Below are 27,271 nucleotides of genomic sequence, written 5' to 3'. Positions count from 1 at the left end.
AAATTCCCATAATTTAAATGCAAGTGAAAGAATAGTGATTGCTACTCAGAGCACCTGAAAATTTCTTCCTTGTTTCCCAAGAAAAGTGTCTGTTGTGCCCTTTAAATTGCCCTCTACAGGAATCCGGTTATGGTAGAATGATCTGTTTGTGCATCTTTATTCTGGAAACAGACTTTATTATCACTCATAATCACTTTTTCTTTGTGATCTTTTTCATTGCCAATGACCCAAATTACAAGAATTTAAGAAAAAGGAAAAAAAAGCTTTCTTGGTCTCTGCCTACCCTGATTGCTAAACAGCTACCCCTCAAAACTCTCTCTCTTCCCCCCCCCGCCACGTTTTAAGGCCTCTGGAAGAGGACTGTGCTTTTTTTGCTTTTCTTCTTCACTACCAGGTGGAAGATGTTAGTCCATTAATCTCACTGACCTGTCTGATTTCTGTAGTCAAAGTGCTGACAAAACAGTTATTGTTTATTTTTATGTCCATTATCTCCTATTCATACCTTGCTTATGATTTGTTAGTATATTTAGCTGCCAGGTTGAAACTAAAAAATATATCTCAATGTCAGTGGGAAATTTTCTGTGTAAACAGTAACATTAGTAAATAAATCATAATCACTAGTGTTACTCTGTCTGGCAGAAAATCTAGCAGTTCCTTCTGTGTTGCAGGATGCACTCTCCATTTCTTCCTGTTTTTCTCACATAAACATATGATAACAATGAAGATGAAGGCTTTAGTCTTCATTCATTGTCTGAAAGATATTAATTCACAGTGTACATAAGGATTACCAGGCATAGGGAAAATTTAGGACTACTATATTTGAAAACAAAGGTCAAGGTGTCAGTACACATAGGTGCATGGATTTGACTCTCAGGGGCCCATAAACCCTCGTAGTAGACCCAATTCCTTCAGCTCTCAAAGGTACCACCAATTAGAGCAGCACTCTCCCAAACAGTCTAAACAGCAGGAAATCCCTCTCAAACCATCGCAGACTTTCTTTTTCTTATGCTTTAAGATCAGAAAACACAAGAGCCAAGTACTAAAATTATTATTATTATTGTATAGCTTAAAACAGAAAAGGTGTATAGAAGAGTTAAGAATTACATCATCTCTCTAAAAACCCTGTTGTCATGTTGGAAATACCAGTTTATTGATAGGAATTGTTACTGAACCAACTACAAAATTGAAAAGATGGATTTTATGCAAGATTATATTTCTAGATTTGTTATTACCACAATTTTATGTTTCAATTCATTTTGCTTGTAATACTATTTCTATTTTTCCTAACCCTTGACAAACATAAAACACCACCTCTTCTCAGAAAGTATTATCCGTCTACTGAATAGTTGTCCCATAGTCAGCAAAAATGTGGGTCAGCTTTTCCCACATTTGGACCATACTAAGACCATGCAATTCAGCAACTATAGCCAAAACCAGCTAACCATAAAAATTTAGACGTGACTGTTAATTGAGAAAAAAAAGAAAAAAGAAAAAAAAAGTGAGAACATAATTATCAGGAGATGAATAAGAATATTTATGAATGTTAATTTTCCACCAATATAGCTAGATGGCACATGTATAAATAACTGAATAGTTTGAACCAACATACCAATTTCCACTGGGAGATGGTTGATTTGGTTTTTTGACAGCTCCAGAACTCTCAGATCTTGAAACAAAGCAATGTAGTCTGGAATGGTTTGAATCAATGTATTGCTTACATGCCATTCTTTCAGAAAGGTCTGGTCTTTCAGAGATTCTGGAAATTCCTGTAAATAAGATTATATAAACAGAAATCATCAAGACAGAATTTTGTTCTGTCATGTTTCTACATAGAGTGAAAAGAATTCCCATGGCCAAATCTCAACACTTTCCCTAAATTATCTTGATGTAGAACATCATTTTGCCAAATATTCATAGGAGTTATCTTTTGATGAGTATTGCAGATGTCTGTCACCACATAATCTTTTTTTTTTAGCTGTTAATGCGACTATTTTGCTCTAAAACTGAAACCTATTTGAAACATTCAGCTGTTTGGTGCCTCCCATATTATTTCCCTTTTCCAGCTGGAGAATTTTTCTAAAACACATTTTACTGCTTTAATTCATACTTCAAGATATGGTAAAATGCAACATGGGAACAAAATTGTGGGTGTATGGAGATTATTGATATAGGTTTTGCCACTAAAACAAAAAGTGTGTTCTTAATATGCCAAAATGGCACATGGTCCAAGGAATAGAAACATTTCAGATAGGATAAATACATGTCATTTATTGAAAGTCTTATTTCAAATATGTAACTTAACTTCATAAGTCATTTCAACAGTTTGAGGATTTTTGCTCATTTGTTTCTTTTAATAAGAACAAAAATATTCAACTTTTAAATCAGTCAACCATTGCAATTAGTTCTTATTTTAGTCATAGAGAATTTATTTTCTTTAACATTTTTAGGATTGTTTTAAATACACAGCAAATAAATTTGCTTCTGGTTAATTTTCACACAATATTTTATCTGTTCAAAATTTCCAAAGTATAACAGCTAAATTGCCTGAAGGTTTTAGAGCCTTTAATTCTTAAAAAATTGCTTTAGTTAATTAGTATTGAGTTCAGATGTACACTTCTTTGAATTGTGTCACCAAATCCCTTTAACTGAATCAGATAAAAATCATTTCATAAAGCTGAAGGTCAGAACACTTAAAGTCAACTTACTAAACCAGCACATAATTTACCAGTCTGCCCTGGATTTTATATCATTTTATGTTAGTAACATCTGGAATAAATAATTGTGAAGAGGAGCTAACTTTGCTCCATAAAAAGAGGTGCGCTAATTTAAGCCTTTAATTCTTTTACACCTTCCAATATATTTTTCTGTGCACAAAGAATTCTACACAGTAGAAATTGCTGTTTGGTATTTTTTCCTCCTAAGTTTCATAGATGCCCCAAGACATTAACTAGAGTGATGCACTTAAATTGTGGGGTTTTGTTGGTTTGTTTGGTTTTGTTTTGTTTAATTCTGAACTAAGAGCAGTGTTGCTTAACTCTTAGATAAATTAAAACTTCTAATTAATTAAAGATATCCTGGACTGATGATCACTTTTTTTTTCTTTATTTGGTTGTTGCTGTCTCAAATTTCAGTTCTTTCCAAATATACATATGCAGACACTTAGCCTATATATGTAGTTCTGCCTTTCTACCTGCCTTTCCATGTCTGATATGGATCATTTCATTTCTTTCTTCATTTTCTAACTATGTGTATACTGCATTGTGATCCATCTTTTATATTTGTCAGTTTATGGCAGTTGAAAAATAAAATAGCTTAAATGCCTTAGGACAAGTAAGGAGAAATCTCTCCATCTTTCTGGTGTGGGTTTCCACTACCGCACCTTCAATACTGCACATTTTTCTACAACAAAATAAAAGAATAAATGCCACTGCAAATTCAGTTAGTATTGCTTTTCTGAGCTTTACAGAACTGAAAATGTATGACATAGGGAATAATACCATTTAACTGGAGTATTAGAGATACTACTGTAAGAAAGAACTCTAATTCACTAAGAAAGGAGATGCATAACATTAATACAGGAGGAAAAAAAATGTCTGGGAACCAGATATTATTTGCCACTTTATTTCTGCTGTTGTGCCACAGCCTAGGTCTGTCTCGGTCTATTCCAGTGACCTGCTGCTTTTTGATACCTTGTTATCAAAACAGACTATCTTCCAACTCCTGACTGTCAAATGCAGCTGGGAGCAAAGGATAACACTTGCCCCTATGAAGCCAACAAACCCACGGTTCTCCCAGACCAAAGGGGGTACCCCACAAACTTCTTTTTATATGTAAAAGACAATGGAGAACAAAAATCACTCTCAGATAAAGATAAAGCTGCCCAGCTCCTTCAGAAAAAATAAAATAGACAAAATATTTAAGTTTGTCTATGATTAATGAGAAAAAGGTTTTAAAAAAAATCTTTAGTAACTGTTGTTTAAATAGTGCCAAGATTCTTGTGCAATAACTGACATAAATTCAGGCATAAAGTTAAAAGAATGGAACCAGGTTCCATTCTTCTACCAATTGTCCACACTCATTTTCTCTTTGGATTTTTTCTTTATATCTTATAATCATATTTACAATTTCCAAATCTGAGTTTACAAAATCTTTGCTATAATGTGCTTTTCTTTAACATTCTAAACCTTACCATACATTTCTTTGTGTTGCTGGTGTGATATTTTACTTCATTTACAAACTAGATAGGGATGGGAAGAGAAATTTGCACAAGTTTTATATTTGCTTTACTCTCCGATTCCCTTGTGTTCTTTTGTAATCTTCTGCTGCCATGTTAAAGCTGGCAGCCTGCTGATAAATTACTCCATGAAGACTGACACTTGGAGGATAGCCAGTCTTTTGCCTTTAACAGCAAAACAATAACAAACTCCTTTGACTGGGGGATGGGAGGAGGTGGAGTATGAAAAGGAAATAAATAGCAAACCTACAACCAGTGCTGATTTTACTGTTTCTAATTAGAAGAGAATTTACCTGGCAGACGTGAGCCTGAATTAAAACTGTGACCAAAATATTCAGCTCTGAAAAGTTTAAATTCTGCTTCTATTCCTAGCCCTGTAATTTTATCTGTCACTGACCAAAACAAAACATTGGGTCCAAATTTCTCTCATCTTTGAGAATCATTGGATCTAGCTCCAAAACTGGGTTAGGCAGTTTTTAGGTTTTGGGGAGAAAATAATAATAATAATAATAATAAAAATCTCTAGAAGTGAAATAAGCCTGAGAGATTTTCTCTGTTCATTTAATGCAGTGATTCTATTCAATTTGTTGTGGCAAACAAATACCTCGCTGTCACTAACTGCTGGAAATAAATGGAAATTCTCTGTTCTCAGCGAAAAGACAGAGCATGTCAGATGGTAAAAATAGAAAACAAATACAAATCTAGTAATTAATTTGCTAACATTTTGTGTGAAGAAATGATATGAAGAAGATCGTGATTTACTAGTAAAGAATTTTTCCATCACTCATTCATTCATTTGTTGTGCACATTTGATACTTAAGTTGTTTAAATCTGTTGGATCCAGATTCTCTGCTGAGGAAAACCATCACAGCCAAGTAGAGCCCTGTTCTGCATTTGAGTGAACATCATCACTACTCATTTACAAATCACCACTAATATTGCAAATTCACAAAAGCTGTTTTTCCTGAACTTTTTCTGAAAATCATTTAAAATCACTGATCCACTAGAGAATAAACATTCATTAGTTAGAAGCAGAAAGCAAATGCTCAGAAAGGAAAAAAGAGTTAAAGTAAATTCATTGAAAAAATCATATGAATATTCATAGTGTTATTTTCTACAGTTTTCATTCAGCTCTAATAGCAGTGCTGTTTCTCTGAAGAAATAATTTAATTCAGTAGATACAAGCTTACATGTACAAAGGATCTCAATTAAGTGTTTCATCAATTCTTCATCATTCTCTCCTAGGCAAGTAATTTGAACGTACAATTCAAGAGTCCAAAGTCCCTGAAGAGCTCTCTTTTACAGGGAGTTTGCTTGGAAAACTCAGAGAAATAACAGTTTCTGAAACATACCTTTGGAACTTCAACTTACTTGTGGCTCAGTATACTCTTCTCATGACGACAAGTCCCATGTCTTTTGTAAACACAAGAGGATTTAAGAGACTCGCTGTTGGGGGCAATACAAATGGGTTCTGCACATTTTTTAAAAAGAGAAAACTCTGACTTCTTTCACAGTGTCAGATTATGAGACTAGCCTGTTTGTTGCTGTAAGATCTTTTCTCTCCTTTATTTTTTGTTGCTGTTTATTTCAACAGCTAAGTATAAATATTAATTAATACTGTTCCCAGCTTGCAGAAATGCACCACACAGGGATGTAGACATTTGAGTCATAAATAGTTGGTTGGTATATAAAAGAGGAGACAAGGGCCACTGAATCTTATGAATGTTGTCACACAACCTCTTCGTTGTGGAGTTCTGACAGATAAAGGTAAATCTATCTCACTGCTGCAATTATCAACCAAAATCCATAGCCAGAAGTTACCCATTCTAGAGAGGCATAACCAAAACAATGCCCAAGTTACTTTCAGATTCAGAGAGTCTCAGTGAGTACAATTTCTTCAACTGTAATGGCTTGATATTGATACTGCTTACAGCATTGTTGTTCAGAAGATTTCCATTAAGACATTGCAACCAAACTCATAAACCCATAGCGACTTGAGACAACTGCAGGCTCAAATTATATGTCTCAAAAATTAACTTAAAAGTGAAGCATAACTAAAAAGAATTAATGTTCCACAAGGAATTATGGATCCGCATTTCCCTAGAATTCAAGTCCTAGTCTCTCTAGCTCGTATTCAGTGCCTATTTATTTAACCTAATATTCATTCTATGAGTTTTATCTTTCTCAGAGATGTTGAAATAATTACTTTATAACTAAAAGGAATAGTGAGTTTCCACTTAATTAAAATACATTAGCATTTCAATAACATTTGAAAAGTAGAAAATAGGTGGCATGGAGGTCCTTAAGAAGGAATTCCTATTAGGAATTCAAAATGTGTGACCTACTTTGATTTCCTCTATTACTAAGGTTCTGCAAAGGAGACCCAAGAAGATTTTCAAAAGAGCACTCTCCAGATGATTTTCAAAATACTTGCACAACCTATTCCAGTATACAGTTGAACATTTTATAAGACCCTATTTTTAAGCTTGCACTCAACAGTGCAGAGTCAGTGAGCCAGATTCCCTGCTATGCTCTACGGATCTGAAGCATGAGACAATAGCCTCTTTGTAACACGTCTACATTTTTACCGTCTAGACGACATGTGTACTGATGAGTACCTGGTATAAGCTAGAATTCTAATTGGCTGCAACATTTCAAATAGCTCAATTAGTTGATTTGTGTGCTCAGCTCATTTGTTGAAGTTTCTAATGGCAGACCCTACATGGAGACCTGTGGGAAGGATATGGTAAAGCTACTTACTTTCTTCTTGCAAAATCCCTGTGCTGGGGATTACTCCTCTGTGAGACTTAACTTCACAGCATTCAGAAAGAAAACTGGCAAAGCCTAGAAGCAAACCCAGTTCTCAAAATTAAACCTGTAAGTCATACCAACAACCTACCCAGATTTATCTGTCTAATGTCTAGAGGATATATTACTGCTTCATTGATGAGAGGAGAGGAGAAATGTAATAGAAATACTTATCAGCTAAAAGCGAGAGAGAGAGAGGCAATTCAGCAGCTAGTTCCCAAAGGGGCACTTAGTGGGGCTGTGCTGTTCACTGCTGCCAAATGTAAGAGACCAGCCAATATGAACACAAGCTAGTTAAGTCCCTGCAACACTATACGAGCAAGCCCGGTTTTGACATCTAGTGTCTGAGTGCTTAATCTCCCAGACTTTCAACTCATAGATGTATTTATGTGCAAAATCAATAACAAAAACTGAAATGCAATTGACACCACAGCTCCTGGCTACACAAAAAAGAAGGATTTTGGGATGAAACTGTGCCATGTCCATGGATATTTCTACACGCAAATTGTCAGCCAGTACAGCTTTGGTTGTATATTTTGGAAATGCATTTTCTTTAAGTGCAATTTCTTCTGAAGGACTCATAGAGGAAAAGAGTGTCATGTCTGATTCTTTATTTGTTTTGGAAGTAACAGCTGACATTTAAAAGAAAAAAAATATAGAGAAATGATATTATCTGAATAACCAACGTACATATTTGAGAAAATTACATTAAGGGGAAATATATTTCCTTCAGAACTTTGTGGATTTTCATATTTTTAAAATAATTTTCACCTGTTAGAGACTGCCGGTGCTCTTTGATTTTGAAAGACCAATGGTCTTCTATAAACAAAACAGTTTTGATTTTATCTTTGTCTGCAGACATCTGAATTATGTCAAAATATCTTGCTGAGAAAGCAAGATATTTTTAGCCAGGCTAGATCTGGACAACAATACACAATGGTTGTGTGATAAGGCCACATATGATATGAAGACAGAATGAAAGTTCATGATGGTTAAGATTGTACTGCTCAAGATGGCACGATGTATGTAACCATACACCAATATCCCTGAAATGTGATCTTTCAACATGTTATATTGAAATGAAATACCCTGGAAAACACAGTAAACTATATATGTTTCATTTTGCTTCTTAATGTAAAGTCATGTTTATGATAGCAAAACAAAATATTAACCGATTGGCAAAAGAGAAGAAAAAGTTTTAGTTATGCAGTTCTCTGCTTCGTGATGCAAAGTAAGTATCTGCAGGTGGTACAATATCAGTGTCCAAGGAGTGTCCTCTTTTGTTTTCCCCTTCAAATACACATAAAAAGTTTAAAATACAAGACAGTGTGCATTATGAAACTACACAGCTTTAACATCATTGTCAATATCCAAGCTCCTTGAAAGCTAAGACATAGTATCACTCCAGCAACCAATCCCACCAGATAAATAATTGGCATTATGTTCTCCTTTCTAGAGCTAGATGGGAACTATAAATTTTTTATTTTACAGAAATTTTGCTTACATTTTGTTTATTCAGAAAAGAATTAAAGTAAGAAAAGAACTAAAGCTGAAAACGAAAAGACTTTCATATCGAAGTTCAAGTCTGGGACAAAGTTATGTTTCAGGTCAACCAAAATAATTGTTTACTAGATAAGATTTATTCACCTTATAGATTGGCTTTTTCATTTGCACTTTTCTTAATGAAAATTTCAAAAATCAATTTCAAAATGATAAACTACACAAAAATAAAAATCTAATCCTGATATTCTAATAAAAAAGCCTGTCTCCGTAATAAAGCAATGTGCATTTTAAGTACATTTCAGGCAAATCATTAACAACTCTAGGAAACTCCAGGCAAACTGTAGTCCCCCTTTTGCTGAATTTCAAACTAGCATTAACTCAGAGCTCATTTTTAAGCTTGTATTTCACTTAATATATAAACAGAAGCACAAAGTTCTTTTTTCAGCAAGACCATTGTGTATTGATGTTAATATTAGTTTAGATTTGAACAGAGCTTGGGAAAGAAAAAAAAAAACTGTGTATATAAGTAGGGCCTTTAAAGTATTTAGCATATTTGAAAACTAAACCACTAGTTTAAAGTAAGACAGGAAATGCTTTTGTCACTTCTAACATAGGGGAAAAGCATCATTATCATATGTTTGGCAATGAAAAAAAATGTTTTGCAGCATTAGAAGATACAGTGCAAAGCTACCCAATCTCTTTAACAATAAAAACATATTTTCTATATTTACCATCCATTGTTGCCCAAAAAGCTGAAAAATAAACTTGTTTCTGTCCTTATTTGCTTCATCTGACAGTGCACGCTTTTTCTGGAGCTGAGGAGTCTTTCCATATGTGTCCAAGATCTTCTCATCAGTGTCTACAAAGCCATTCTTAAGGTATTTTGATTGGGGAATGCCTTTCTTCCGGCACTCCAGTATAAAGTTCCATTCCTGCTTTATCCTGAAATAGTGACGAAAAGCGTTTATGTGAATAAGCTGAAATCACAGAGCACAGAAGTCTTAAAGCTCAACCTTTGTTTGCACTAATAATTAACAAAATATAAACATGCACCTAATGTATTGGTGATTTAGAAAAACAAATGCATTCCTGCAGTCATGCTTAGATTTTTGAGACTGACATGTGGATTTCAGATGAGCAGGATTTCATATAGTTTCTGCAATACAGTGACACTCAGGGAATAACAGAAAAACAGAGACTGAGCCTAAAGTCACAGAAAGCAGCATGAATGATGCCCTTTATTTCACAGGAGATGAGATAGGATAGAAAATACTTTCTCACAGAACAAGGAACATTGTACGTATATACAAAAAAAAAAAAAAAGACCTGGTGATATATATGCAAAATTTTTCAGTTAGAAAAAAGAAGTCATTTTAACAAGTAAAGTGTTAGATATATTCCCTTTTTCCTGCCCTTTCTTGTTCAAGTATAATGATCTATTTCCATTTTTAAACATTATCTTCCAACACCATCTTCAAAGGTGAAAGTAAAGGTCAAAGTTATCACATGCTAACTAATTTCAGTTTAAATCTCCATGTAACTTTAGGCTCACCTCCAGGGCAAAGTATTACCTATATAACTTCAGGTGCAAATTCAATTTGATATAATTAAGCAGTGCTAAAAGCACATGCTTTAATTTAAGAGAGATTTATTTCAGCTTAGTCAATTAAGGAACAGGTTGATTAACGGAAGCAAGGCTTCCTTATACCAAAATAAGACTCTGCACAGTCTTGTTTCATAAATCTGGTCTCATATTTGGAATGATAGATTTTTTTGTTGTACGTAAGTTTCAATTATGTGATCTCCACCCTCTGGCAAAAATTTTAAGCTAAAGACATGGAGAAAACTGACAGGTGCAGAAGGGAACAATGCTGAGGATAACATGCCCTCTAGGGAAACAAACCCATGAATGGCATATCCTAAAAGGAGAAGCAGAAGCAAGTTTGTAAAGTTTAAGCAGGAATTAATAACAATTGTAAACATATTCCTAGCTAAGCATTGGATTTGCTCTAAAATTATAAATTTTAAAATAATGCCACATTAATGAGCAAGAATATGTGGTTTTAAATCATGTACAATAAATCAGTTACAAACATAAATACAAGAAACATCTTCAAAACATGGTGCATGTAAGCAATTTTCAGACACTCATAGAAAGATAGATAAAAAATGAAGAGCAGAGTATATGGATGGGAATAGGATACGGTACATTAAAAATCATATTTAACTCATTGCTATAAAAATGAATATACAGGGATCAGAAATGTATGTTTAAACAGAAAGGGTGTTACTCAGGCAGTAGTGAAGTACCTAGCACGAATGAGTGTTTTTACTGAAACATTAGGGAATATTGGAGAAACCTGAAAGCAGAGAGCACAGCAACAGTAGGACACTTCAGCTATCCATAAACACGTACCACACTAACACAATGTGGACAATATACAGTTTTGCAAATCACACATGACTTTATCACAGCAGCTTGTCTGAGAGACCATAAGAAGACTAGATTTAGTTTAAAGCAACATCATACCATACACAGGTCATCAGAGAACTACAGAAGACCCCTGTTATAATAATCACCACAATGTATTCCCATGGGAGAGAGAGAGGAAGGGAGGGAGGAAGGGAGGGAAGGGGAGAGCAGAGGGGAGAGGGAGGGGGAGGGGAGCGGAGAGGAAAAAGTGCAGCTGACTGGGTAAAGTGCTGGCAGATTGCATGAAGACAGCACAATTTCAAGAGTAAGTACATTCTAATGAAGGGATCACGTCCTCCTCTCACTTCCAAAAATGGGAAAAAAAAAGAAAAAAAAAAGAAATAACATTTATGTTCACATGAAGGAATGAGAAGGCAGTATAACTCTGACAAGTTACAAGTAAAACCATAAAAAGGTAAATGAAGTGACTTACTGCAGGTATACAGATGAATGGGAAAAGGATTTTTAGCACATCAGAAGCAAGAAGCCTCTCATAAAGATGCTGGGAACAATAACTTATCAAGGTATGAAAAGAGAAGTAAAGAAATACTTAAAGAAGTTATTAAGAGAGCAGGAGTTATTAAGGAAGCTGCAGAAAAGTTAAACTTACCCTTTGCTTCAGTGTTCTTTGGAGAGATTAATATGCTCTTTAGAAGTAAACATTTTGAGAACTTACTGACATTTAAAGTGCCAATAGAGGAGGCTTGAGAAGAAAAGAAAAAAATATCTGAAGTAAATCTCCCAGCTTCTGTCAGTGCCTAATTGTGAACTGCTTTATATCACAGCAAGCTGTGATATGTAAATGAGTAAGGAAGAACAAAAAAAAAAAAAAAAAAAAGGGCAATCAGAAATGTGTTTACCACCACATTTCAGTCTAGGGAGTCCCTAGAGGAGTACTGAAGAAGTCACCATAGTCAAGGAAGAGTCCTCAACCAAACCACAGCATCTCAAAATCTTTTCCTAAGATACTTGAAATAGCAAAGACAAGAAAATGGGTTAGAGGAGACACATCTGCCTAGCCCTTTTTGTGGTCCTCCAAGACACTGCCTCTGTTACCTCTAGTTACAGAGGGACAGACTCCCAAGTATCCAGTTGCACTAGACAGCAGTACCATAGGGTATTCCCTCCAGCTGCAGTCTGGAAGCACTCAGATGACATCTGAGCTTTCAGATGCTTTTACACATTAACAAATTCAATTTTTAGTGTTTATCTTGCCTGTTTCAATCTGTCCTTTGAACCTCAGAGACCACTGGTGCAGTAGGGGGCAGAAAATGCAATAGCAAGAGATCAACAGGAAAAGCTAGAAAACAACATTTTCATATACTATATGAAAAATAAACAGGCCCAAAACACCTACTCACTGTTTTCCAAAACTTGTCTACCAGTGAGCATAGCTAATTGACTATAAAAGCTCTCATTATTGTGCAAGGTGCGTGGGAAGTGAAGTGGGAAGTAAAAAAGAAAATAATGAATTGAATCCCTGAGGAAGAGAACAAACAAACAAACAAACAAAAATGATCTGAACCATTACAGGGGAGAAATTGAACTGAAAACTCTGGCACTCTTTTTTTCTAAAATATTCTAAATAATCCTAGCTTTTCATACCACTGGTCTTTCTCACATTCCCACCAGTCCCCCACATACAGGTTTTCTGTGCCTCTGCAAGCTTAATTCTGCAGTACTGCCCTCTCATTTCCATGGAATTCCTTCATTTTCTACCAAGGAATTAAACATTTTATTTCAGTGTATAATTCAATACACTGAAAAAGCTTAATCCCATGATGCTTTTTTTAATATTTATTGATCTTCACTCATGCAAGAAATGACTGACATGTTCCTCAAGGTATAAACTCTAAGAATGTTAGAAAACTTAACAAACAGAAAGAAGAGGTCAAAAAGCCTAACTCTAGAGAAAAAAAAAGTAAGGCACTGAGCTGCTGTACAACAGCTCAGTGCTGGCTGTGTCAAGTAGACATCAGGAACACAAGAGCAGAGGGCTTAGATCTGAGATTTTACTCTCTTATAGCAGAGAATATAGAAAAAGGGAAAAAGGCAACTGCATTAAAGATGAAAGAATAAACTGTCCTCTGACACTTTATTGATAACACATACAAAACAAAATTCAGGAGGCCATTATCAAAGCAGTTAATCGAATCAGCTAATCAAATCAGTTGGTGAAATATTGACTTCAGAAGAAAGTCATTAAGAATCAAAACTGGTGAGGAATTCAACATGGATATCCCAGACTGAGGTGGAAATCCTACGTCAAATTTCTTTGTCACATATCATTCTTACATCAAGTTATGTCAATGTGCAATTTTAAGCTTTTAAAGAATTTTTTCTCATGGTTACCAGGCTAAGTACTATGTACAAGCACATTTTGAGCAGATGGAAAGTGAATTAATAACGGAGCAACTAACATGCATAATTTTGTACAGTACGTATTAGAATGAAAACATGATATACACCAAGGGCAGAGGGTCTAATTATTTACAATCCCTGCTCGGACCCTTGGGGTATATACTAACCAAATGAATCAATCAGGCCTTTTTGGCCTGGAGGTGTAACTTCTGTCAAGCCAATATGTATAATTTAGCAGAGATTACAGAGCTGTAAATTGCATATCATATTGTATCATAGAATAGCTCAGGTTGGAAGAGACCTTAAAGATCATCTAGTCCCAACCCCCCCTGCCATGGGCAGGGATGCCACCCACTAGACCAGGTTGTACAGAGTTTCGTCCAACATGTTCTTGAACACCTCCAAGGATGGGGCATACACAGCCCCTCTCTGGGCAACCTGTTCCAGAGCCTCACCACCCTCTCTGCATGCTACAGCTGAAGTCATACCAAAGGATAAAGAATCATAGAATCATAAAATCATTAAGGTTGGAAAAAAACTCCAAGATCATCTGCACCAACTGCCACCCTACGACCAATATTACCCACTAAACCATATCCCTAATTACCACATCCAACCCTTCCTTAAACACCCCCAGGTACTGTGACTCCACCACCTCCCTGGGCAACCCGTTTCAATGCCTGACTACTCTGTCTGAGAAGAGATGTCTCCTAATTTCCAACCTGAACCTCCCCTGGAGCAATTTGAGGCCATTCCCTCTAGTCCTTTCTCTAGTTATCTGTGAGAAGAGGCCGACCCCCAGCTCCTCACACTTTCCTTTCAAGTAGTTGTAGAGAGCAATAAGGTCTCTCTCCCCTGAGCCTCCTCTTCTCCAGACTAAACAACCCCAGGTCCCTCAGCTGTTCCTCACAGGACTTGTGTTCCATATGATTCAATCACATCGTTATCAATCAGCACTGTCTAGTAGTCAAAGCATAGAGCTAATGATACTCCTTAAAGGATCTTTGTGAAAATAAAGACTATTTTAAGTCTTTCTTTCCTCATGCTTCTCAGATAAAGTAAGATTACCACTGTGTTTTTGATATCTGAAGGTTATTGTGTGAGTCTTGAGGAAAGACAGAAAATACATCTAAAAAAGTGTGGCAAACAGAATATATCCACACATACAAAATCAGCCTTTAAATATTCTAATATTTTTGTAGAGAAATTAAATTTCTGGTCTTGGTACTTTAAGGGCTCCTGATAGTCCAAAACCATATTTCCATATATGACAAACAAATGAGTTAGCTACACAATCACAGCTCTCCTGAAGTTTACATCCTTTTATTAATAGTCTGTAAGAAATATTTTCATCTTCCTCCAGAGCTTGATTGTACACTTCTAGTCAGATTAAGGAAACAACTATTTTCATTATTCAGAGAGTGGATGTTCGTCAGGGCAAGCCTAATTTAGGGGGGAATACAAACACAAAAAAATATATTTTCTAGACTTAGGAACCAGATGAGATCTAAGGATCCAACTCAGCTAATTACTCCCATATTTCAACATTAATCATCAAAATAGTTCAACTAATTTTAATCAGGCTGATTACAAGTTATTTACATGTATCTAAAAGGTATATGTTACATACTTTTGTATTTATAACACAAAAGCACATCTGTAGGACTTCACTATAGCATACTGTAGATAGTACAGAAGAGTTATTTCTGGAAAGCCATTAAAGTCTTACTACAGCTTAACCACTGATTTTCAGTAAGCTTTCAAGACAATGCACTGTAGATATTAAGCAGAATCAGCAGGGAAATGGAATATTTAAGTATTTCCATTTTGGTGAAGTTTTCTTCAGCAAATTCTTTCCCAGATGTTACCTCACTACACCTAGAGCAAAGAAATTTTACAGCACATAATTGGGATTTCTTATGATAGAAATTTCCTTTTGAGGATATGGGAGTTCCTTGCTTGCCATTTTAGATTCTCCATCAAAATCACAAACCTAATTAACCTGACTGCAAAGAATTACTGTTGAACAAATTTGATGATTGCACCCTTCAAAGGAGTGACCAGCTTGGAAAACAAAAAGCTTACATTAGTATGGATTTGAGTCATCCCAGTAACTGGAGAGTAATTGGATTTATTTGGATGGTTCTTCCTTCTGGAATTGCCTGCTGCTCAATATCTGTATAGGAGATCTTGATGAAAAAGCTAAGAATCTTAAGTGAAGAAATGAAGTTTCACTAGAAGACAGTATTTCCTCTAAATCAGGATGAAAGCTGTCACCAGAACACTACATGGTGACACTGGTTTAGTACTCTTGAGTGATGTTTAAATCAGAATTACTAGCCATGCAGTATCAGTAGACAATCCTATGGAATTTGTATAAGAGCAGCACAGTTAAACTGGAGCTCAGCCCAGACTAATATTACTGACAGATGAGTAACATTTCCCTCAGTTTCAAGTGGACTAATTTAATTTCAGTCGTTCTGTCAGGCTCTTCAGTAGGTTGTCAAGTATCACGGCTGAGCAGCAACTTTTATCTTTCAACCCACTTGCGTGCACTATATTAAATGTTATGTATATAAGTGTATAAGAGCAAAGGCAAATAATAAAAGTGGTTATTAGTGTTCCAGAACTGCTCCCAGATTGTTACTCATAATTTGTGTTTGGGACTAAGCAATCCCAGATTGAGTTTTAGTCTTGTTTAGAAAAATTTCTGAATTGAGTATTGAGAAGGAGAATAAAAATAAACATCACAAATAAAATCTTAGGTCAGGCACAAATAGAGTTAAAACACCAAAATCTGGCAGAGTGACACCTATTTTATTAAACAAAGGTATAAACCATCAGGAAAAAAAGTCACTATCTGCTTGCAAAGTGAAAGTTTGCTTTTGACTTCTTACATTCAAGTGCATAGCTCAAAAAAAAGTAATATAAGCATTTCTGGGTAGTCAGAGCTTGAGAAGAAATTTTTAGAGGAGAGACACAGTGAACTATTATCATTTCTTTATATGTTATTGGTGAATGGAGGAATCTATGCCATTTCACAATGAAGATTTAAATAGATAATCTGGGCAAAGAGCTCTATCATATCCACACTTGAATGCTTAATTCCTCAGCCTTCAATTTTTAACTTACCTCCTTTTCATACAGAAGACAAACATGTTGCAATCCTTCCGAAAATATCATAGAATCATAGAATCATTTAGGTTGGAAAAGACCACCTAGTCCAAACTTTAACCTAACACTGCCAAGTCCACCATTAAACCATGTCAGTAAATTCTGCATCCACACATTATTTGAAGACCTCCCGGGATGGTTACTCAACTACTTCCCTATGCAGCATATTCCAATGTCTCATAACCCTTTCAGTGAATAAATTTTCCCTAATATCCAACCTAAACCACCCCTGGCACAATTTAAGGCAATTTCCTCTTGTCTTATCACTTAGTGCTTAGGAGAAGAGACCAATACCCACCTCACTATAATCTCCTTTAAGGTAATTGTGTGATAAGGTTTCCCCTGAGCCTCCTTTTTTCTAGGCTAAACAACCCCAGCTCCCTCAGCTGCTCCTCATAAGACTTGTTCTCTAGACCCTTCACCAGCTTTGTTGCCCTTCTTTGGACACACTCCAGCACCTCAATCTCCTTCTTGCAGTGAGGGGCCCAAAACTGAACATAGTATTCAAAGTGCAGCCTCACAACAACTGAGTACATAGGGATAATCCCTTCCCTAGTCCTGTTGGCCACACTACTTCTGATACAAGCCAGGATGCTCTTGGCCTTCTTGGCCATCTGAGCCACACTGCTGGCTTATATTCAGCAAGCTATTGACCGATACCCGCAGGCACCTTTCCACTGGGCAGCTTTCCAGAGACTCTTTCCCAAACCTGTAGTGTTGGATGGGGTTGTTGTGCACGAAGTGCAGTACCTGGCACTTAACCTTGTTGAACCTAATACAATTGGCCTCAGACCATCAATTCAGCCTATCCAGATCCCTCTGTAGAGCCCTCCTACCCTCAAACAGATCAACACTTGCAACTAACTTGGTGTTGTCTGAAAATGTATTGAAAGTGCACTCGATCCCCTTCTACAGATCATTGATAGAAATATTGAAGAGAACTGGCCCCAGTACTGAGCACTGAGGGACACCACTATGGACTGGCCTCCAGCTGGATTTAACTCCACTCACCATGACTCTGTGGGCCTGGCCACCCAGCCAGGTTTTAACCCAATGAAGCATACATCCATCCAAGCTATGAGCAGCCAGTTTCTCCAGGAGAATGCTGGAGGAAACAGTGTCAAAAGCCTTACTGAAGTCTAGGTAGACCACATCCACAGAATTTTCATCATCCACTGAATGTGTCACCTTGTCATAGAAGGAGATCATGATTGTCAAGCAGGACCTGCCTTTCATAAACACATGCTGACTGGCCTTGACCACCTGGTTGCCCTGTAGATGCTGTGTGATGGCATTCAAAATAATCTGCTCCATGAGCTTCCCCAGCACCAAGATCAAACTGACAGGCCTGTAGCTTCCTGGATCCCGCTTCCAGCCCTTCTTGTAGATTGGCATCACATTTTCTAGCTGTCAGTCAACTGGGACCTCCCCTGATGCCAACACACGCAGCATGGGAAACAAGCAGAAGTTGGAAACCATGGTGCAATTTGACAAATAAGACCTGATCGCTGTCATGGAAATGTGGTGGGATATATCACATAACTGGAACACCGGAATAGAGGGCTATAAGCTCTTCAGAAGAGATAGATAGGGAAGGAGGGGAGGCGGTGTTGCCCTCTCTGTTATGGAAAGGATTGATTGCCAAGAGATGCTTGTGGGTGAAAGTTAAGGACCACACCAATAAAGGACAGGCTTGTGGTTGGAGTCTACTGTAGGCCACCTGACCAAGGGGAGGCTGTGGCTGAGGCATTCTTTCTTCAACTACAAGAAGAATCATGCTTGCGTGCTCTCGTCATGATGGAGGACTTCTACCACCCAGATGTCTACTGGGAAAACTACACAGCAAAATGTAAGCAATCCAAGAGATTCCTGGAGTGCAATGAGGATAAGTTCCTGATCCAGGTATTAGGCAAACCAACCAGAGGAGAAGTATTACTGGACCTGGTGCTCACCAGTGTGGACGAGCTCATTAAAGAGGTCAAGAATGTAGGCAGTCTGGGCTGCAGTGACCATGCCCTGGTCGAGTTTGTGATCTTGAGGAATATTGGCCTGACAAAGAGCACAGTCAGGACCCTGAACTTCCTAAAAGTGAACTTCAAGCTTTCTAAAGACCTAGTGAGTGAGATCCCCTGGAACACTGTCCTTAGGCACAAAGGAGCTGAACAGAGCTGGCTACTCCTTAAGGGTGTTTTTCTCAGAGCACAGGAACTCAATGTACCCCTGTGTAGGAAAGCAAGCATGGAGCACAGAAAACTGGGATGGTCGTGCAAGTTCTGCTGGTCAAACTGAGGTGCAAGAAGGATACACACAGGCAGTGGAAGCAGGGATGTGTGGCCTGGGAAGAGGCCAGAGATGCTGTCCGCATGTGCAGGGATGGGATCAGGAAAGCCAAGGCAGAGGTGGTACTGAGCTTGGTAAGGGGTGCAAAGAATAACAGGAAGGGATTCTGTAGGTACATTGCTCAGAAAAGAAAGGCCAAAGAGATTGTTCCCCCGATGGATGACAAGAGCGAACTCGTAACAACAGACATAGAGGAGGCTGAGGTACTCAACAACTTCTTTGCCTCAGTCTTCACTGCCAGTCTCAGGTTTCCCACGTCTCTCGTTTCCCTGAAACCACAGATGAGGACTGGGGGAGCAAAGTCCCTCCCACTGTAAGTGAAGAGCAGGTTCAAGACCACCTGATGAAACCAAACAGGTACAAGTCTATGGGGCCTGATGACATGCATCCCAGGGTCCTGAAGGAATTGGCTGATGTAGTTGCCAAGCCTCTCTCCATCATGTTTGAAAAGTCCTGGCAGTCAGGTGAAATCCCTGGTGACTGGAAAAAGGGAAACGTCACTCCCATTTTTAAAAGTGTAGAAAGGAGGACCCAGTGAACTACAGACCAGTGAGCCTCACCTCTGTGCCTGTCAAGATCATGGAACAGATCCTCCTGGAAGCAATGTCAAGGTACAGGTAAGACAAAGAGGTGATCTGAGACAGATAGCATGGCTTCACCAAGGGCAAATCATGCCTGACCAATATAGTGGCCTTCTGTGATGGAGTGACTGCATCAGTTGACAAAGGACAACCAACGATGTCATCTACCTGGACATTTGTAAGGCCTATGACATGGTCCCACATCACATCCTAATGTTTAAATTGGAAAGATATGGATTTGATGGGTGTACAATTCAGTGCATAAAGGATTGGCTTGAAGGTCGCGCTCAGGGAGTGGTGGTCAATAGCTCTATATCCATGTGGAGGCTGGTGACAAGTGGTGTCCCTCAGAGGTCTGTCCTGGGACCAGTACTGTATAATATTTTTATCAGCAACATAGACAGTGGGATTGAGTGCACCCTCAGCAAGTGTGCAGATGACACTAGGCTGAGTGGTACAGTTGATACCAAAGAAGGAAGAGATGCCATTCAGAGGGACTTGGACAGGCCAGAGAAGTGGGCCTACATTAACCTAATGAGGTTCAACAAGTCTAACTAAGTGCAAAGTGCTGCCCCTGGGTCAGGGCAATCCCAGACAGGAGTACAGACTGGGAGAAAAATTTATTGAGAGTAGCCCTGCAGAGAAAGACTTGGGAGTTCTGGTGGACGAAAGGCTTGACATGAGCCAGCAGTGTGTGCTTGCCTGGGCTGCATCAACAGAGGAGTGGCCAGCAGGTTAAGGCAGGTGATTGATCTCCTCTACTCTGCCCTTGTAAGGCCCCACCTGGAGAAGTGCATCCAGGTTCTTGGATCCCCAGCACAAGAAGGATGTTGATCTGTAGAATGGTTCCAGAGGAGGGCCACAAAGTTAATCAGAGGAGAGGGCTGGAGCACCTCCCCTGTGTAGAAATTTTGAGAGAGCTGGGGATGTTCAGCCTGGAGAAGGCTCTGGTGTGACCTTATTGCAGCTTTACGATACTTACAGGGGTCTTATACATAAGATGGAGAGCAACTTTTGCTGAGGCGGACAATGACTGGACAAACAGAAATGAGGGGAGATTTAGATTAGAGGTTAGGAGGAAATTCTTCACTCAGAGGGTGGTGAGGCACTGCAACAGGTTGCTCAGAGAAACTGTGGATGCCCCATCCCTGGAAGTGTTCAAGACCAGGTTGGACGAGACCCTGTGCAACCTGATCTACTGGGTGGTATCCCTGCCCGTGTCAGGGGGATTGGAACTAGATGTTCTTTAAAGTTTCCTACAACCAAGCCATTCTGTGATTCTATGATTGTTCACCATTGCCAAAATCTAGACAATGCAATGCAAAACAGTGATTTAACACAAATTTCCTTTCATAATATGGACCTCCATAAACAAATAATCACAGAACAGTGCACTTTTTTTGTACATTTTGTGTTTTATAACCTATGGATTTAGAGTGGCCATACCTAATGAGATAAAGAACATAAGTAAAATGAAATTACTTTTCCACAGCAATGTACTGTTTGTCTCTTTTTTTTTCATACTCAGTTGCTGGTTTATATGTGCACCCCAAAAACAGAGGTCCCTTAAACCATTTAATGGTATTTCTACAGTCCAACAAAGCCAAAGGGGAGACAAAGGACTGAATTAATTCCACCCAAAGTGATCTGACACCAGTATCAATGATTTGATGGCAGGTGCCTGAGGAACACCTCTCCTATGAAGCCAGGCTGAGAGATTTGGAATTGTTTAACCTAGAGAAGAGAAGGCTCTGGGGAGACCTTATAGGGGCCTTCCAGTACTTGAAGACGGCATATAAGAAATCTTGGAACAGACTCTTCATCAGGGACTGTAGTGACAGAACAAGGGTTAATAGTTTTAAACTGAAAGAGGGTAGGTTTAAATTAGATATTAGGAAGAAATTCTTTATTATGAGAGTAGTGAAACAATGGACTAAGCTGCCTGGGGATGCCCCATTCCTGGGGCCAGGTTGGATGGGGCTTTGAGCAACCTGGTCTAGTGGAAGCTGTCCCCACCCACGATGTAGGGAGAAAGGCAGGGGGGCAGGCTGAGGAGGTTGAACTAGATGATCTTCAGGGTCCCTTCCAACACAAATCGTTCTGGGAATCTATGTTTCTATTTCAGAGGGACAGATATGAGCTACTTGCAATATTATCAGTGTACTGTTCTGTAGAAATAGGTTTCACTAGCCAGCTGCTTTAAAATCTGTTCTAGAGGCTGTAAATTCCCCAAATTTTTGGAAATTCTCACCATTAATGCAAACATAGTTCAAGTTTTGCATTCAGTTGATTTCTGTCATATAAAATCTTTAGGCAAAAACAAGAAATATCTTATACGTGACTGCTTAGTGACCTTGCATGAACTAAATTACCTTTCCCCAAGGCAAGCAAAGTTCCCTAGAGGTTAATTGGGAGTTTCTCCGCAAATAATACACGCTATATTTCACAATATATTATCAGGTCATTTTTCATAGCAACACAGCTGATGAAAAGCTGCACAGTCTCAAGGGCATTAGTGAATTATAACCTCTTCGAGAAAAACAAGAGTTTGTTAATAAAAAAGAACAAAAAGGAAAAAAAAAAAAAAAAAGCATCTCTGCAGGCCAGATTCCAAACTCATCTGTTACACAAGTATATTTGCAGGAAAACTCTATTAATTTCAGCCTTACTTGGGAATTCACTCTGGCTGCTGGCAAAAGTAAATATCTAGAATATTAAATGCTGGAATGCAGCCCTCAGTTCAGGAAGCTGCCTTCTTTGAATGTCATTTTGGAATCAACATTTTGGGTTACAGTCCTTTCCAAAATACTTTCTTTCTTTGAATTGACAATGAGCACTAGACTGATTTCAGCAGACCTACTTGACAGTGGTAAGTTTTTAATCCTTGAGTAAGATACCAGAATTTGGTGACATATGCAACTCGTTGAAATAATGATATATATTTCCACAGGGAGACATTATTTCTGTTAGATATTTAATCATAATTACAATTATATATACTTTCAAGTTTACAACAAGCAAAATATTGTCATGTTTTGGCCCTACCTTTGAAAGCACTGAAAAGTATCTAACTTGTGATCTGACCTTTAGAAACTGAAGGTCAGAGGTCAGAGCATGCCTCATAAAATAAACAGGATTTTTCTTTTAACTGCATTTTGCATTTTATTACCAGTATTTTTATGACTTTGACTGTATCAGCTTTATCCACTCTACAATGCCCACATCATAAGAATGAATGTGAACTTCACCATTCATTTCAGTGAGTGAAATACTGATCACTCAAAACCAGAACCAAAGCATGATTTCAGAGGCTCTTTTTTTTCCAGGAGCTCTAAAAGTAGAATTAACTGGAGAGGAATCTGGTTGTTAACAGGAAGATACACAACAAGACACAAGACTATGCAAATTGCAACCTAGAGGAAGAAAATAAAAATCATTTGTGAATGCATCAAATGTTCTCAGAACCTTTTACTTCTCTGCTTCATATCTTAAATTACCTCCTAAATTCCCCCCTAAATTTCAAGTTGGTGCAGGAAGATAGCAGAATGACTTTGAACCTCATTAGTAGAAAAAAGCAGAAAAGACCATCAAGCTTTACCCTTTTAGCTGAAAGGGTACTGACAAATAACCATAGGTGAAAACAGAAAGGAGAATGGTTGTGGGTTTGTTGTTTTTGTTTTTGTCTAAATGGAAAACACAGCTCACAATGAGTTTTAACCACTGCTACTGACCAAAAATGTGAGAGCTGAAATTAGCAGAGCATACAAAGTTACCCTCTCTCCTTCTTACATACAGAAGTTCCCCATGTCTGGCACTTCTACTTTGCTTTTGTACTAATGAATTAAGAATTTATCTTCTGCATCACAGAAAAACAAAAAAAAAAAAAAAAAGAAAGAAAAGATGACCTAGGGGTGTTGACATTGGGACTGACCTTTCATCAGTTCTGAAGGTGACTGCATAGACAGTTGGAAGTTACACACACGGATGTCTAACCATAATACTCTTTCTATGAAGACTGCAGTGGCACCACGTGAGCCAATAGCTGACATAGACAGAGGTAATGTAGCAAGTCTTCTGCTTTATCTGCCACAGAATTGTACAAATTGTACACTTCTTAAAGCCCAAATAGAATTGAATCTTGCCAGGAATGGCAAAAAGAAGCGCTTTGACAAGTACATCAGTGACAAAATGAAGACTAGAGAAAATGTGGGTCTTCTGTTGAATTAAATGGGAGACCTGGTTATAGAGGGCAATGAAAAGGACAAGGTTCTGAAGGCCTTTTTGCCTCAGTTTTTGCCAGCAAGACCAGACTCCAGGCCCAAGAGACCAGGCTGAAATGTTGGATCAAGGAAGATGTGCCCTAGTGAAAGAGGATAGGGCCAGGGAATACTTCAGCAAACTAGGCATACACAAGTCCATGGGCACTGTTGAGATGCACCCAAAAGTGTTGAGTGAGTTGGCAGATGTCATTGCAAAGCCACTCTCAAAATTTTGCGGTAGATTGTGGCAACTGGGAGAACTGCACTAAGACTGAGGGAAAGCAACTGTCACTACTATATTAATGAAGGTCAAGAAGGAGGCCCAGGGTACTACAGGCCAGTCAGCCTCACCTTGATTCCTGGGAAACAGATGGAACAGCTAATCCTGGAAACCATTTCCAGGCACATGAAAGAGAAAAAAATCATCAGGAGTAGTCAGCATGGATTCACCAAATGTAAGTCATGCTTGACTTAACCTGATAAGCTTCTATAATGAAATGACTGTCCTAATGGATGAGAGAAGAGCAGTGAATATTGTCCTCCCAGTCTTCAGTAAGGCCTTTCACACTGTCCCCCATACAATCTTCACAGAGGAGCTGTTGAAATATGGACTGGATAAGTAGGCAGTGAGGTGGACTGAAAAGTGGCTAAGCAGACAGACCCAGAGGGTAGTGGTTAGTGGCAAAGTCTATTTGGAGGCAAGGAAATAGTGGAGTACTCCTTGGGTCAGTACTGGGTCCAGTCCAGTTCAACAGCTTGGGTAACAATCTGGATGAGGGGATAAACTGCACCCTCAGTAAATTCACAGATGACTCAAAAGTGAGGGTAGAGGCTGATGCACCAGAGGTCCATGCAGCCATCAGAGGGACCTTGACAGACTGTAGAAATGGGCTGACAACAATCTCGTAAAGTTCATCAAGGAGAACTACAAAGTCCTGCATTTGATGAGGAACACCACCAAACACAAGTACATCCTGGTGCCACCAAGCCGCAAAGTAGCTTTGCAGAAAAGAGCCTAGGAGTCAAGAAGACAGCAATGTACCCTTGCCACTACAAAGGTGAATGGTGTCCTGAGCTGCATTAGGTGGAATGTTGACATCAGGTCCAGGGAGGCAATCTTTACCCTCTACTCAGCACTGGTGAGACCTCACCTGGAGTACTATGTCCAGTTCTTGGCTCCCCAGTACAAGAGAAATGGAGCTATTAGAGACAGTCCACCAAATGACTGTTAAGATGCTAAAACACTGGAGCATCTATATGAGAAAAATGTTGGGAGAGCCTGGAAAAGAGAACGCTCAGTGGGGATGTCATCAACGAATATAAATAACTGAAGGGGGGCTGTAAAGAAGAGAGAGGTATAGACTTCCCAGTGGTGCCCAGTGACATGGCACTAGGCAGAAGACACAAAATGAAACACAGAATATTCCCTTTGAACATCAGAAAACACTTCTTCACTGTGAAAAAGAGTCAGCGCTGGAACAAGGTGCACAGAGAGGTAGTAGAGTCTCCCTCACTGGAGATCCTCAGACGTTCCCAGAACATGGTCCTCATGGTTCTTGGCCACCTGCTCTAGGTGTCCTTGCTTGAGCAGGGGGGTTGCACCAGATTACCTCCTGAGGTCCCTTTCAACTTCAGCCATTCTTTGATTCTGTATTATAACAGCTGGGACAGAAATCAGATTTAATGAGCTTTCATCACAAATGGCTTCACTTCTATTTTCCACCATCAGGAACACTCACAACAGCAAACTTTCTCTGCCCCTGAGCTCATACCAAAAAGAAAACTTATTCTTGTTAATCTGAAGGAAGATCTTTTTTTTTTTTCCTTCTTCTTTATTTTCTTAGGATTATGTTTTTTAACATAGGATTTATGTAAAGATGAGAGAAGCAAGATTGTCGCTACGAATGTTTTGAAGAGAAAGTTCATACAGAAAAGGCAATCAAACTGTATATTTCCATGATCGCCTCTTAACCAAGCTGTTCTGCTGCAAGGTCAGCATAGCTGCACTGATAGTGAGAATCTGTGAGTCAGATGTTCAAAATGTTGCACCAAGGTCTAGTACCCTTAAATGAGGGCACTGTTTAACCCTGTGCATTTTATTTTTAAAGCATAAAGTGATTTCTATTGCTTTGTTCTCTTCTCAGAGGGGAAAAAAATGATAAGTCATATATTTCTAATATTGCCAGCACAGTGTAATATTTCGCTGTGTCTAATAGGGACGAACATAAAGAAAGCAAAACATTGCTAAAAGAAACTGTAAGTTTCTTTTCTATTCTATTATATATATATATATATATATAATGATTAGTGGTATAAACTCTATAATCAATGGTCTTTTTAATATCTGAACAACAACAACAACAAAAATCTTCTGGTAAAGTGGTTTTTTTTTCTATCTTCTCTCTTCTATTCAGAAATATTTGTATATGTCCATTTATTTCAATCATTTTGCTTCTCTTGTCAACTCAATAAGATTTAAAGTATTTTGCCGTACTGTATTTTATGAGCATGTTTTCATGAATTCCATACTAAAAAGCAATATAGCATACAAGCAATAGAAATGTACAAAATGTATGATTTTTCTCTTCAGATTAAATCTTCACAGTAGACAAGTGAAATACGCCATCACTAAATCACAATCTACATGGGAAAGAACAGGGGCAAATGAAATACATGCATAGTTAGTATATAGCATGTATTATACTTCTCTTAAAATCCTGTATGAGAAAGAGGTATGAAATCAAGAAATCTCACACAAACACACACACAAATAAAAAACAGTCTGATAATGCTTACTATATGCCAATATAATGGATAATAATAATGATTTCAATTAAAAAAAAAGTAACAGAAAAGTTGGCTTACTTCTCTAATGAGCTTTTTTCTAATCTTTCTTTCTCTTTCCTCTGACGTTCTTTGTTCTTCTTAACTCGAGTTTCCCACAGTCCTCTTATGAGAGAAAAGTCAAATATTATCACCTGATGCCCCATACTGTTGACATTAAGCTTCTCCTGCAAGAAGAAGCCATGATGATCACTTTGGGAGAGAACAATGAGAAAAATAAGGGACAGAACCATCATGTTTCATTAAGCTTAACAGGGAAAAAAAAATATTAACATAATATGCTTTCTATCTTACCTAATTTTTGTAGTGTTTTGTGCTAGCAGTAATCAATGTTACATACAAGGTATTTCTACATAAAATTAATGGCTACAGATAAATGTTGAATTTTATGGAATATTTGCACTTTTCCCTGTCAAAGATAAAGACACAGTTGCAATGAACTACCGATTTGATTAAGTAACACTGATGAAAATAACTTTAAGGCCTTTATGGTTGTAGCAATTTATGTAACTAGTGTTAAAATGAGAACTAATACAGTATTTATTCATCATAAATCATGCAAAAGCACTCCGTCTTGAGTTCTTCCCATAATGATGTTTATGGACCTAAGTAATCCTGTCCTACTGTAACTGTAGGTGTTTATCTCTGAAATTAGCTAAAAGATCAGCCCTATAACACAAAATAAAAACTTACC

The 27,271-nt window shown here is 37.9% G+C and overlaps 1 protein-coding gene across 1 annotated transcript in view; it reads right to left on the bottom strand.

The window, feature by feature from the left end:
- The window catches only part of LOC118257368 (leucine-rich repeat-containing protein 2), a 68,750-nt gene extending 42,027 nt beyond the window's left edge, over positions 1-26,723 (bottom strand). The window contains 3 exon segments of the mRNA XM_035565294.2: positions 1,610-1,766; positions 9,277-9,487; positions 26,599-26,723. Of these exon segments, the coding sequence (XP_035421187.2) occupies positions 1,610-1,766; positions 9,277-9,487; positions 26,599-26,723 (493 nt within the window).
- Between the last annotated feature and the right edge of the window lie 548 nt (positions 26,724-27,271).

The sequence above is a fragment of the Cygnus atratus genome, chromosome Z, assembly GCF_013377495.2.
Source record: "Cygnus atratus isolate AKBS03 ecotype Queensland, Australia chromosome Z, CAtr_DNAZoo_HiC_assembly, whole genome shotgun sequence".
Lineage (NCBI taxonomy): Eukaryota > Metazoa > Chordata > Aves > Anseriformes > Anatidae > Cygnus > Cygnus atratus.
The sequence above is the reverse complement of the archived record's forward strand: the minus strand, read 5'-3'. Positions and strand labels throughout refer to the sequence as shown.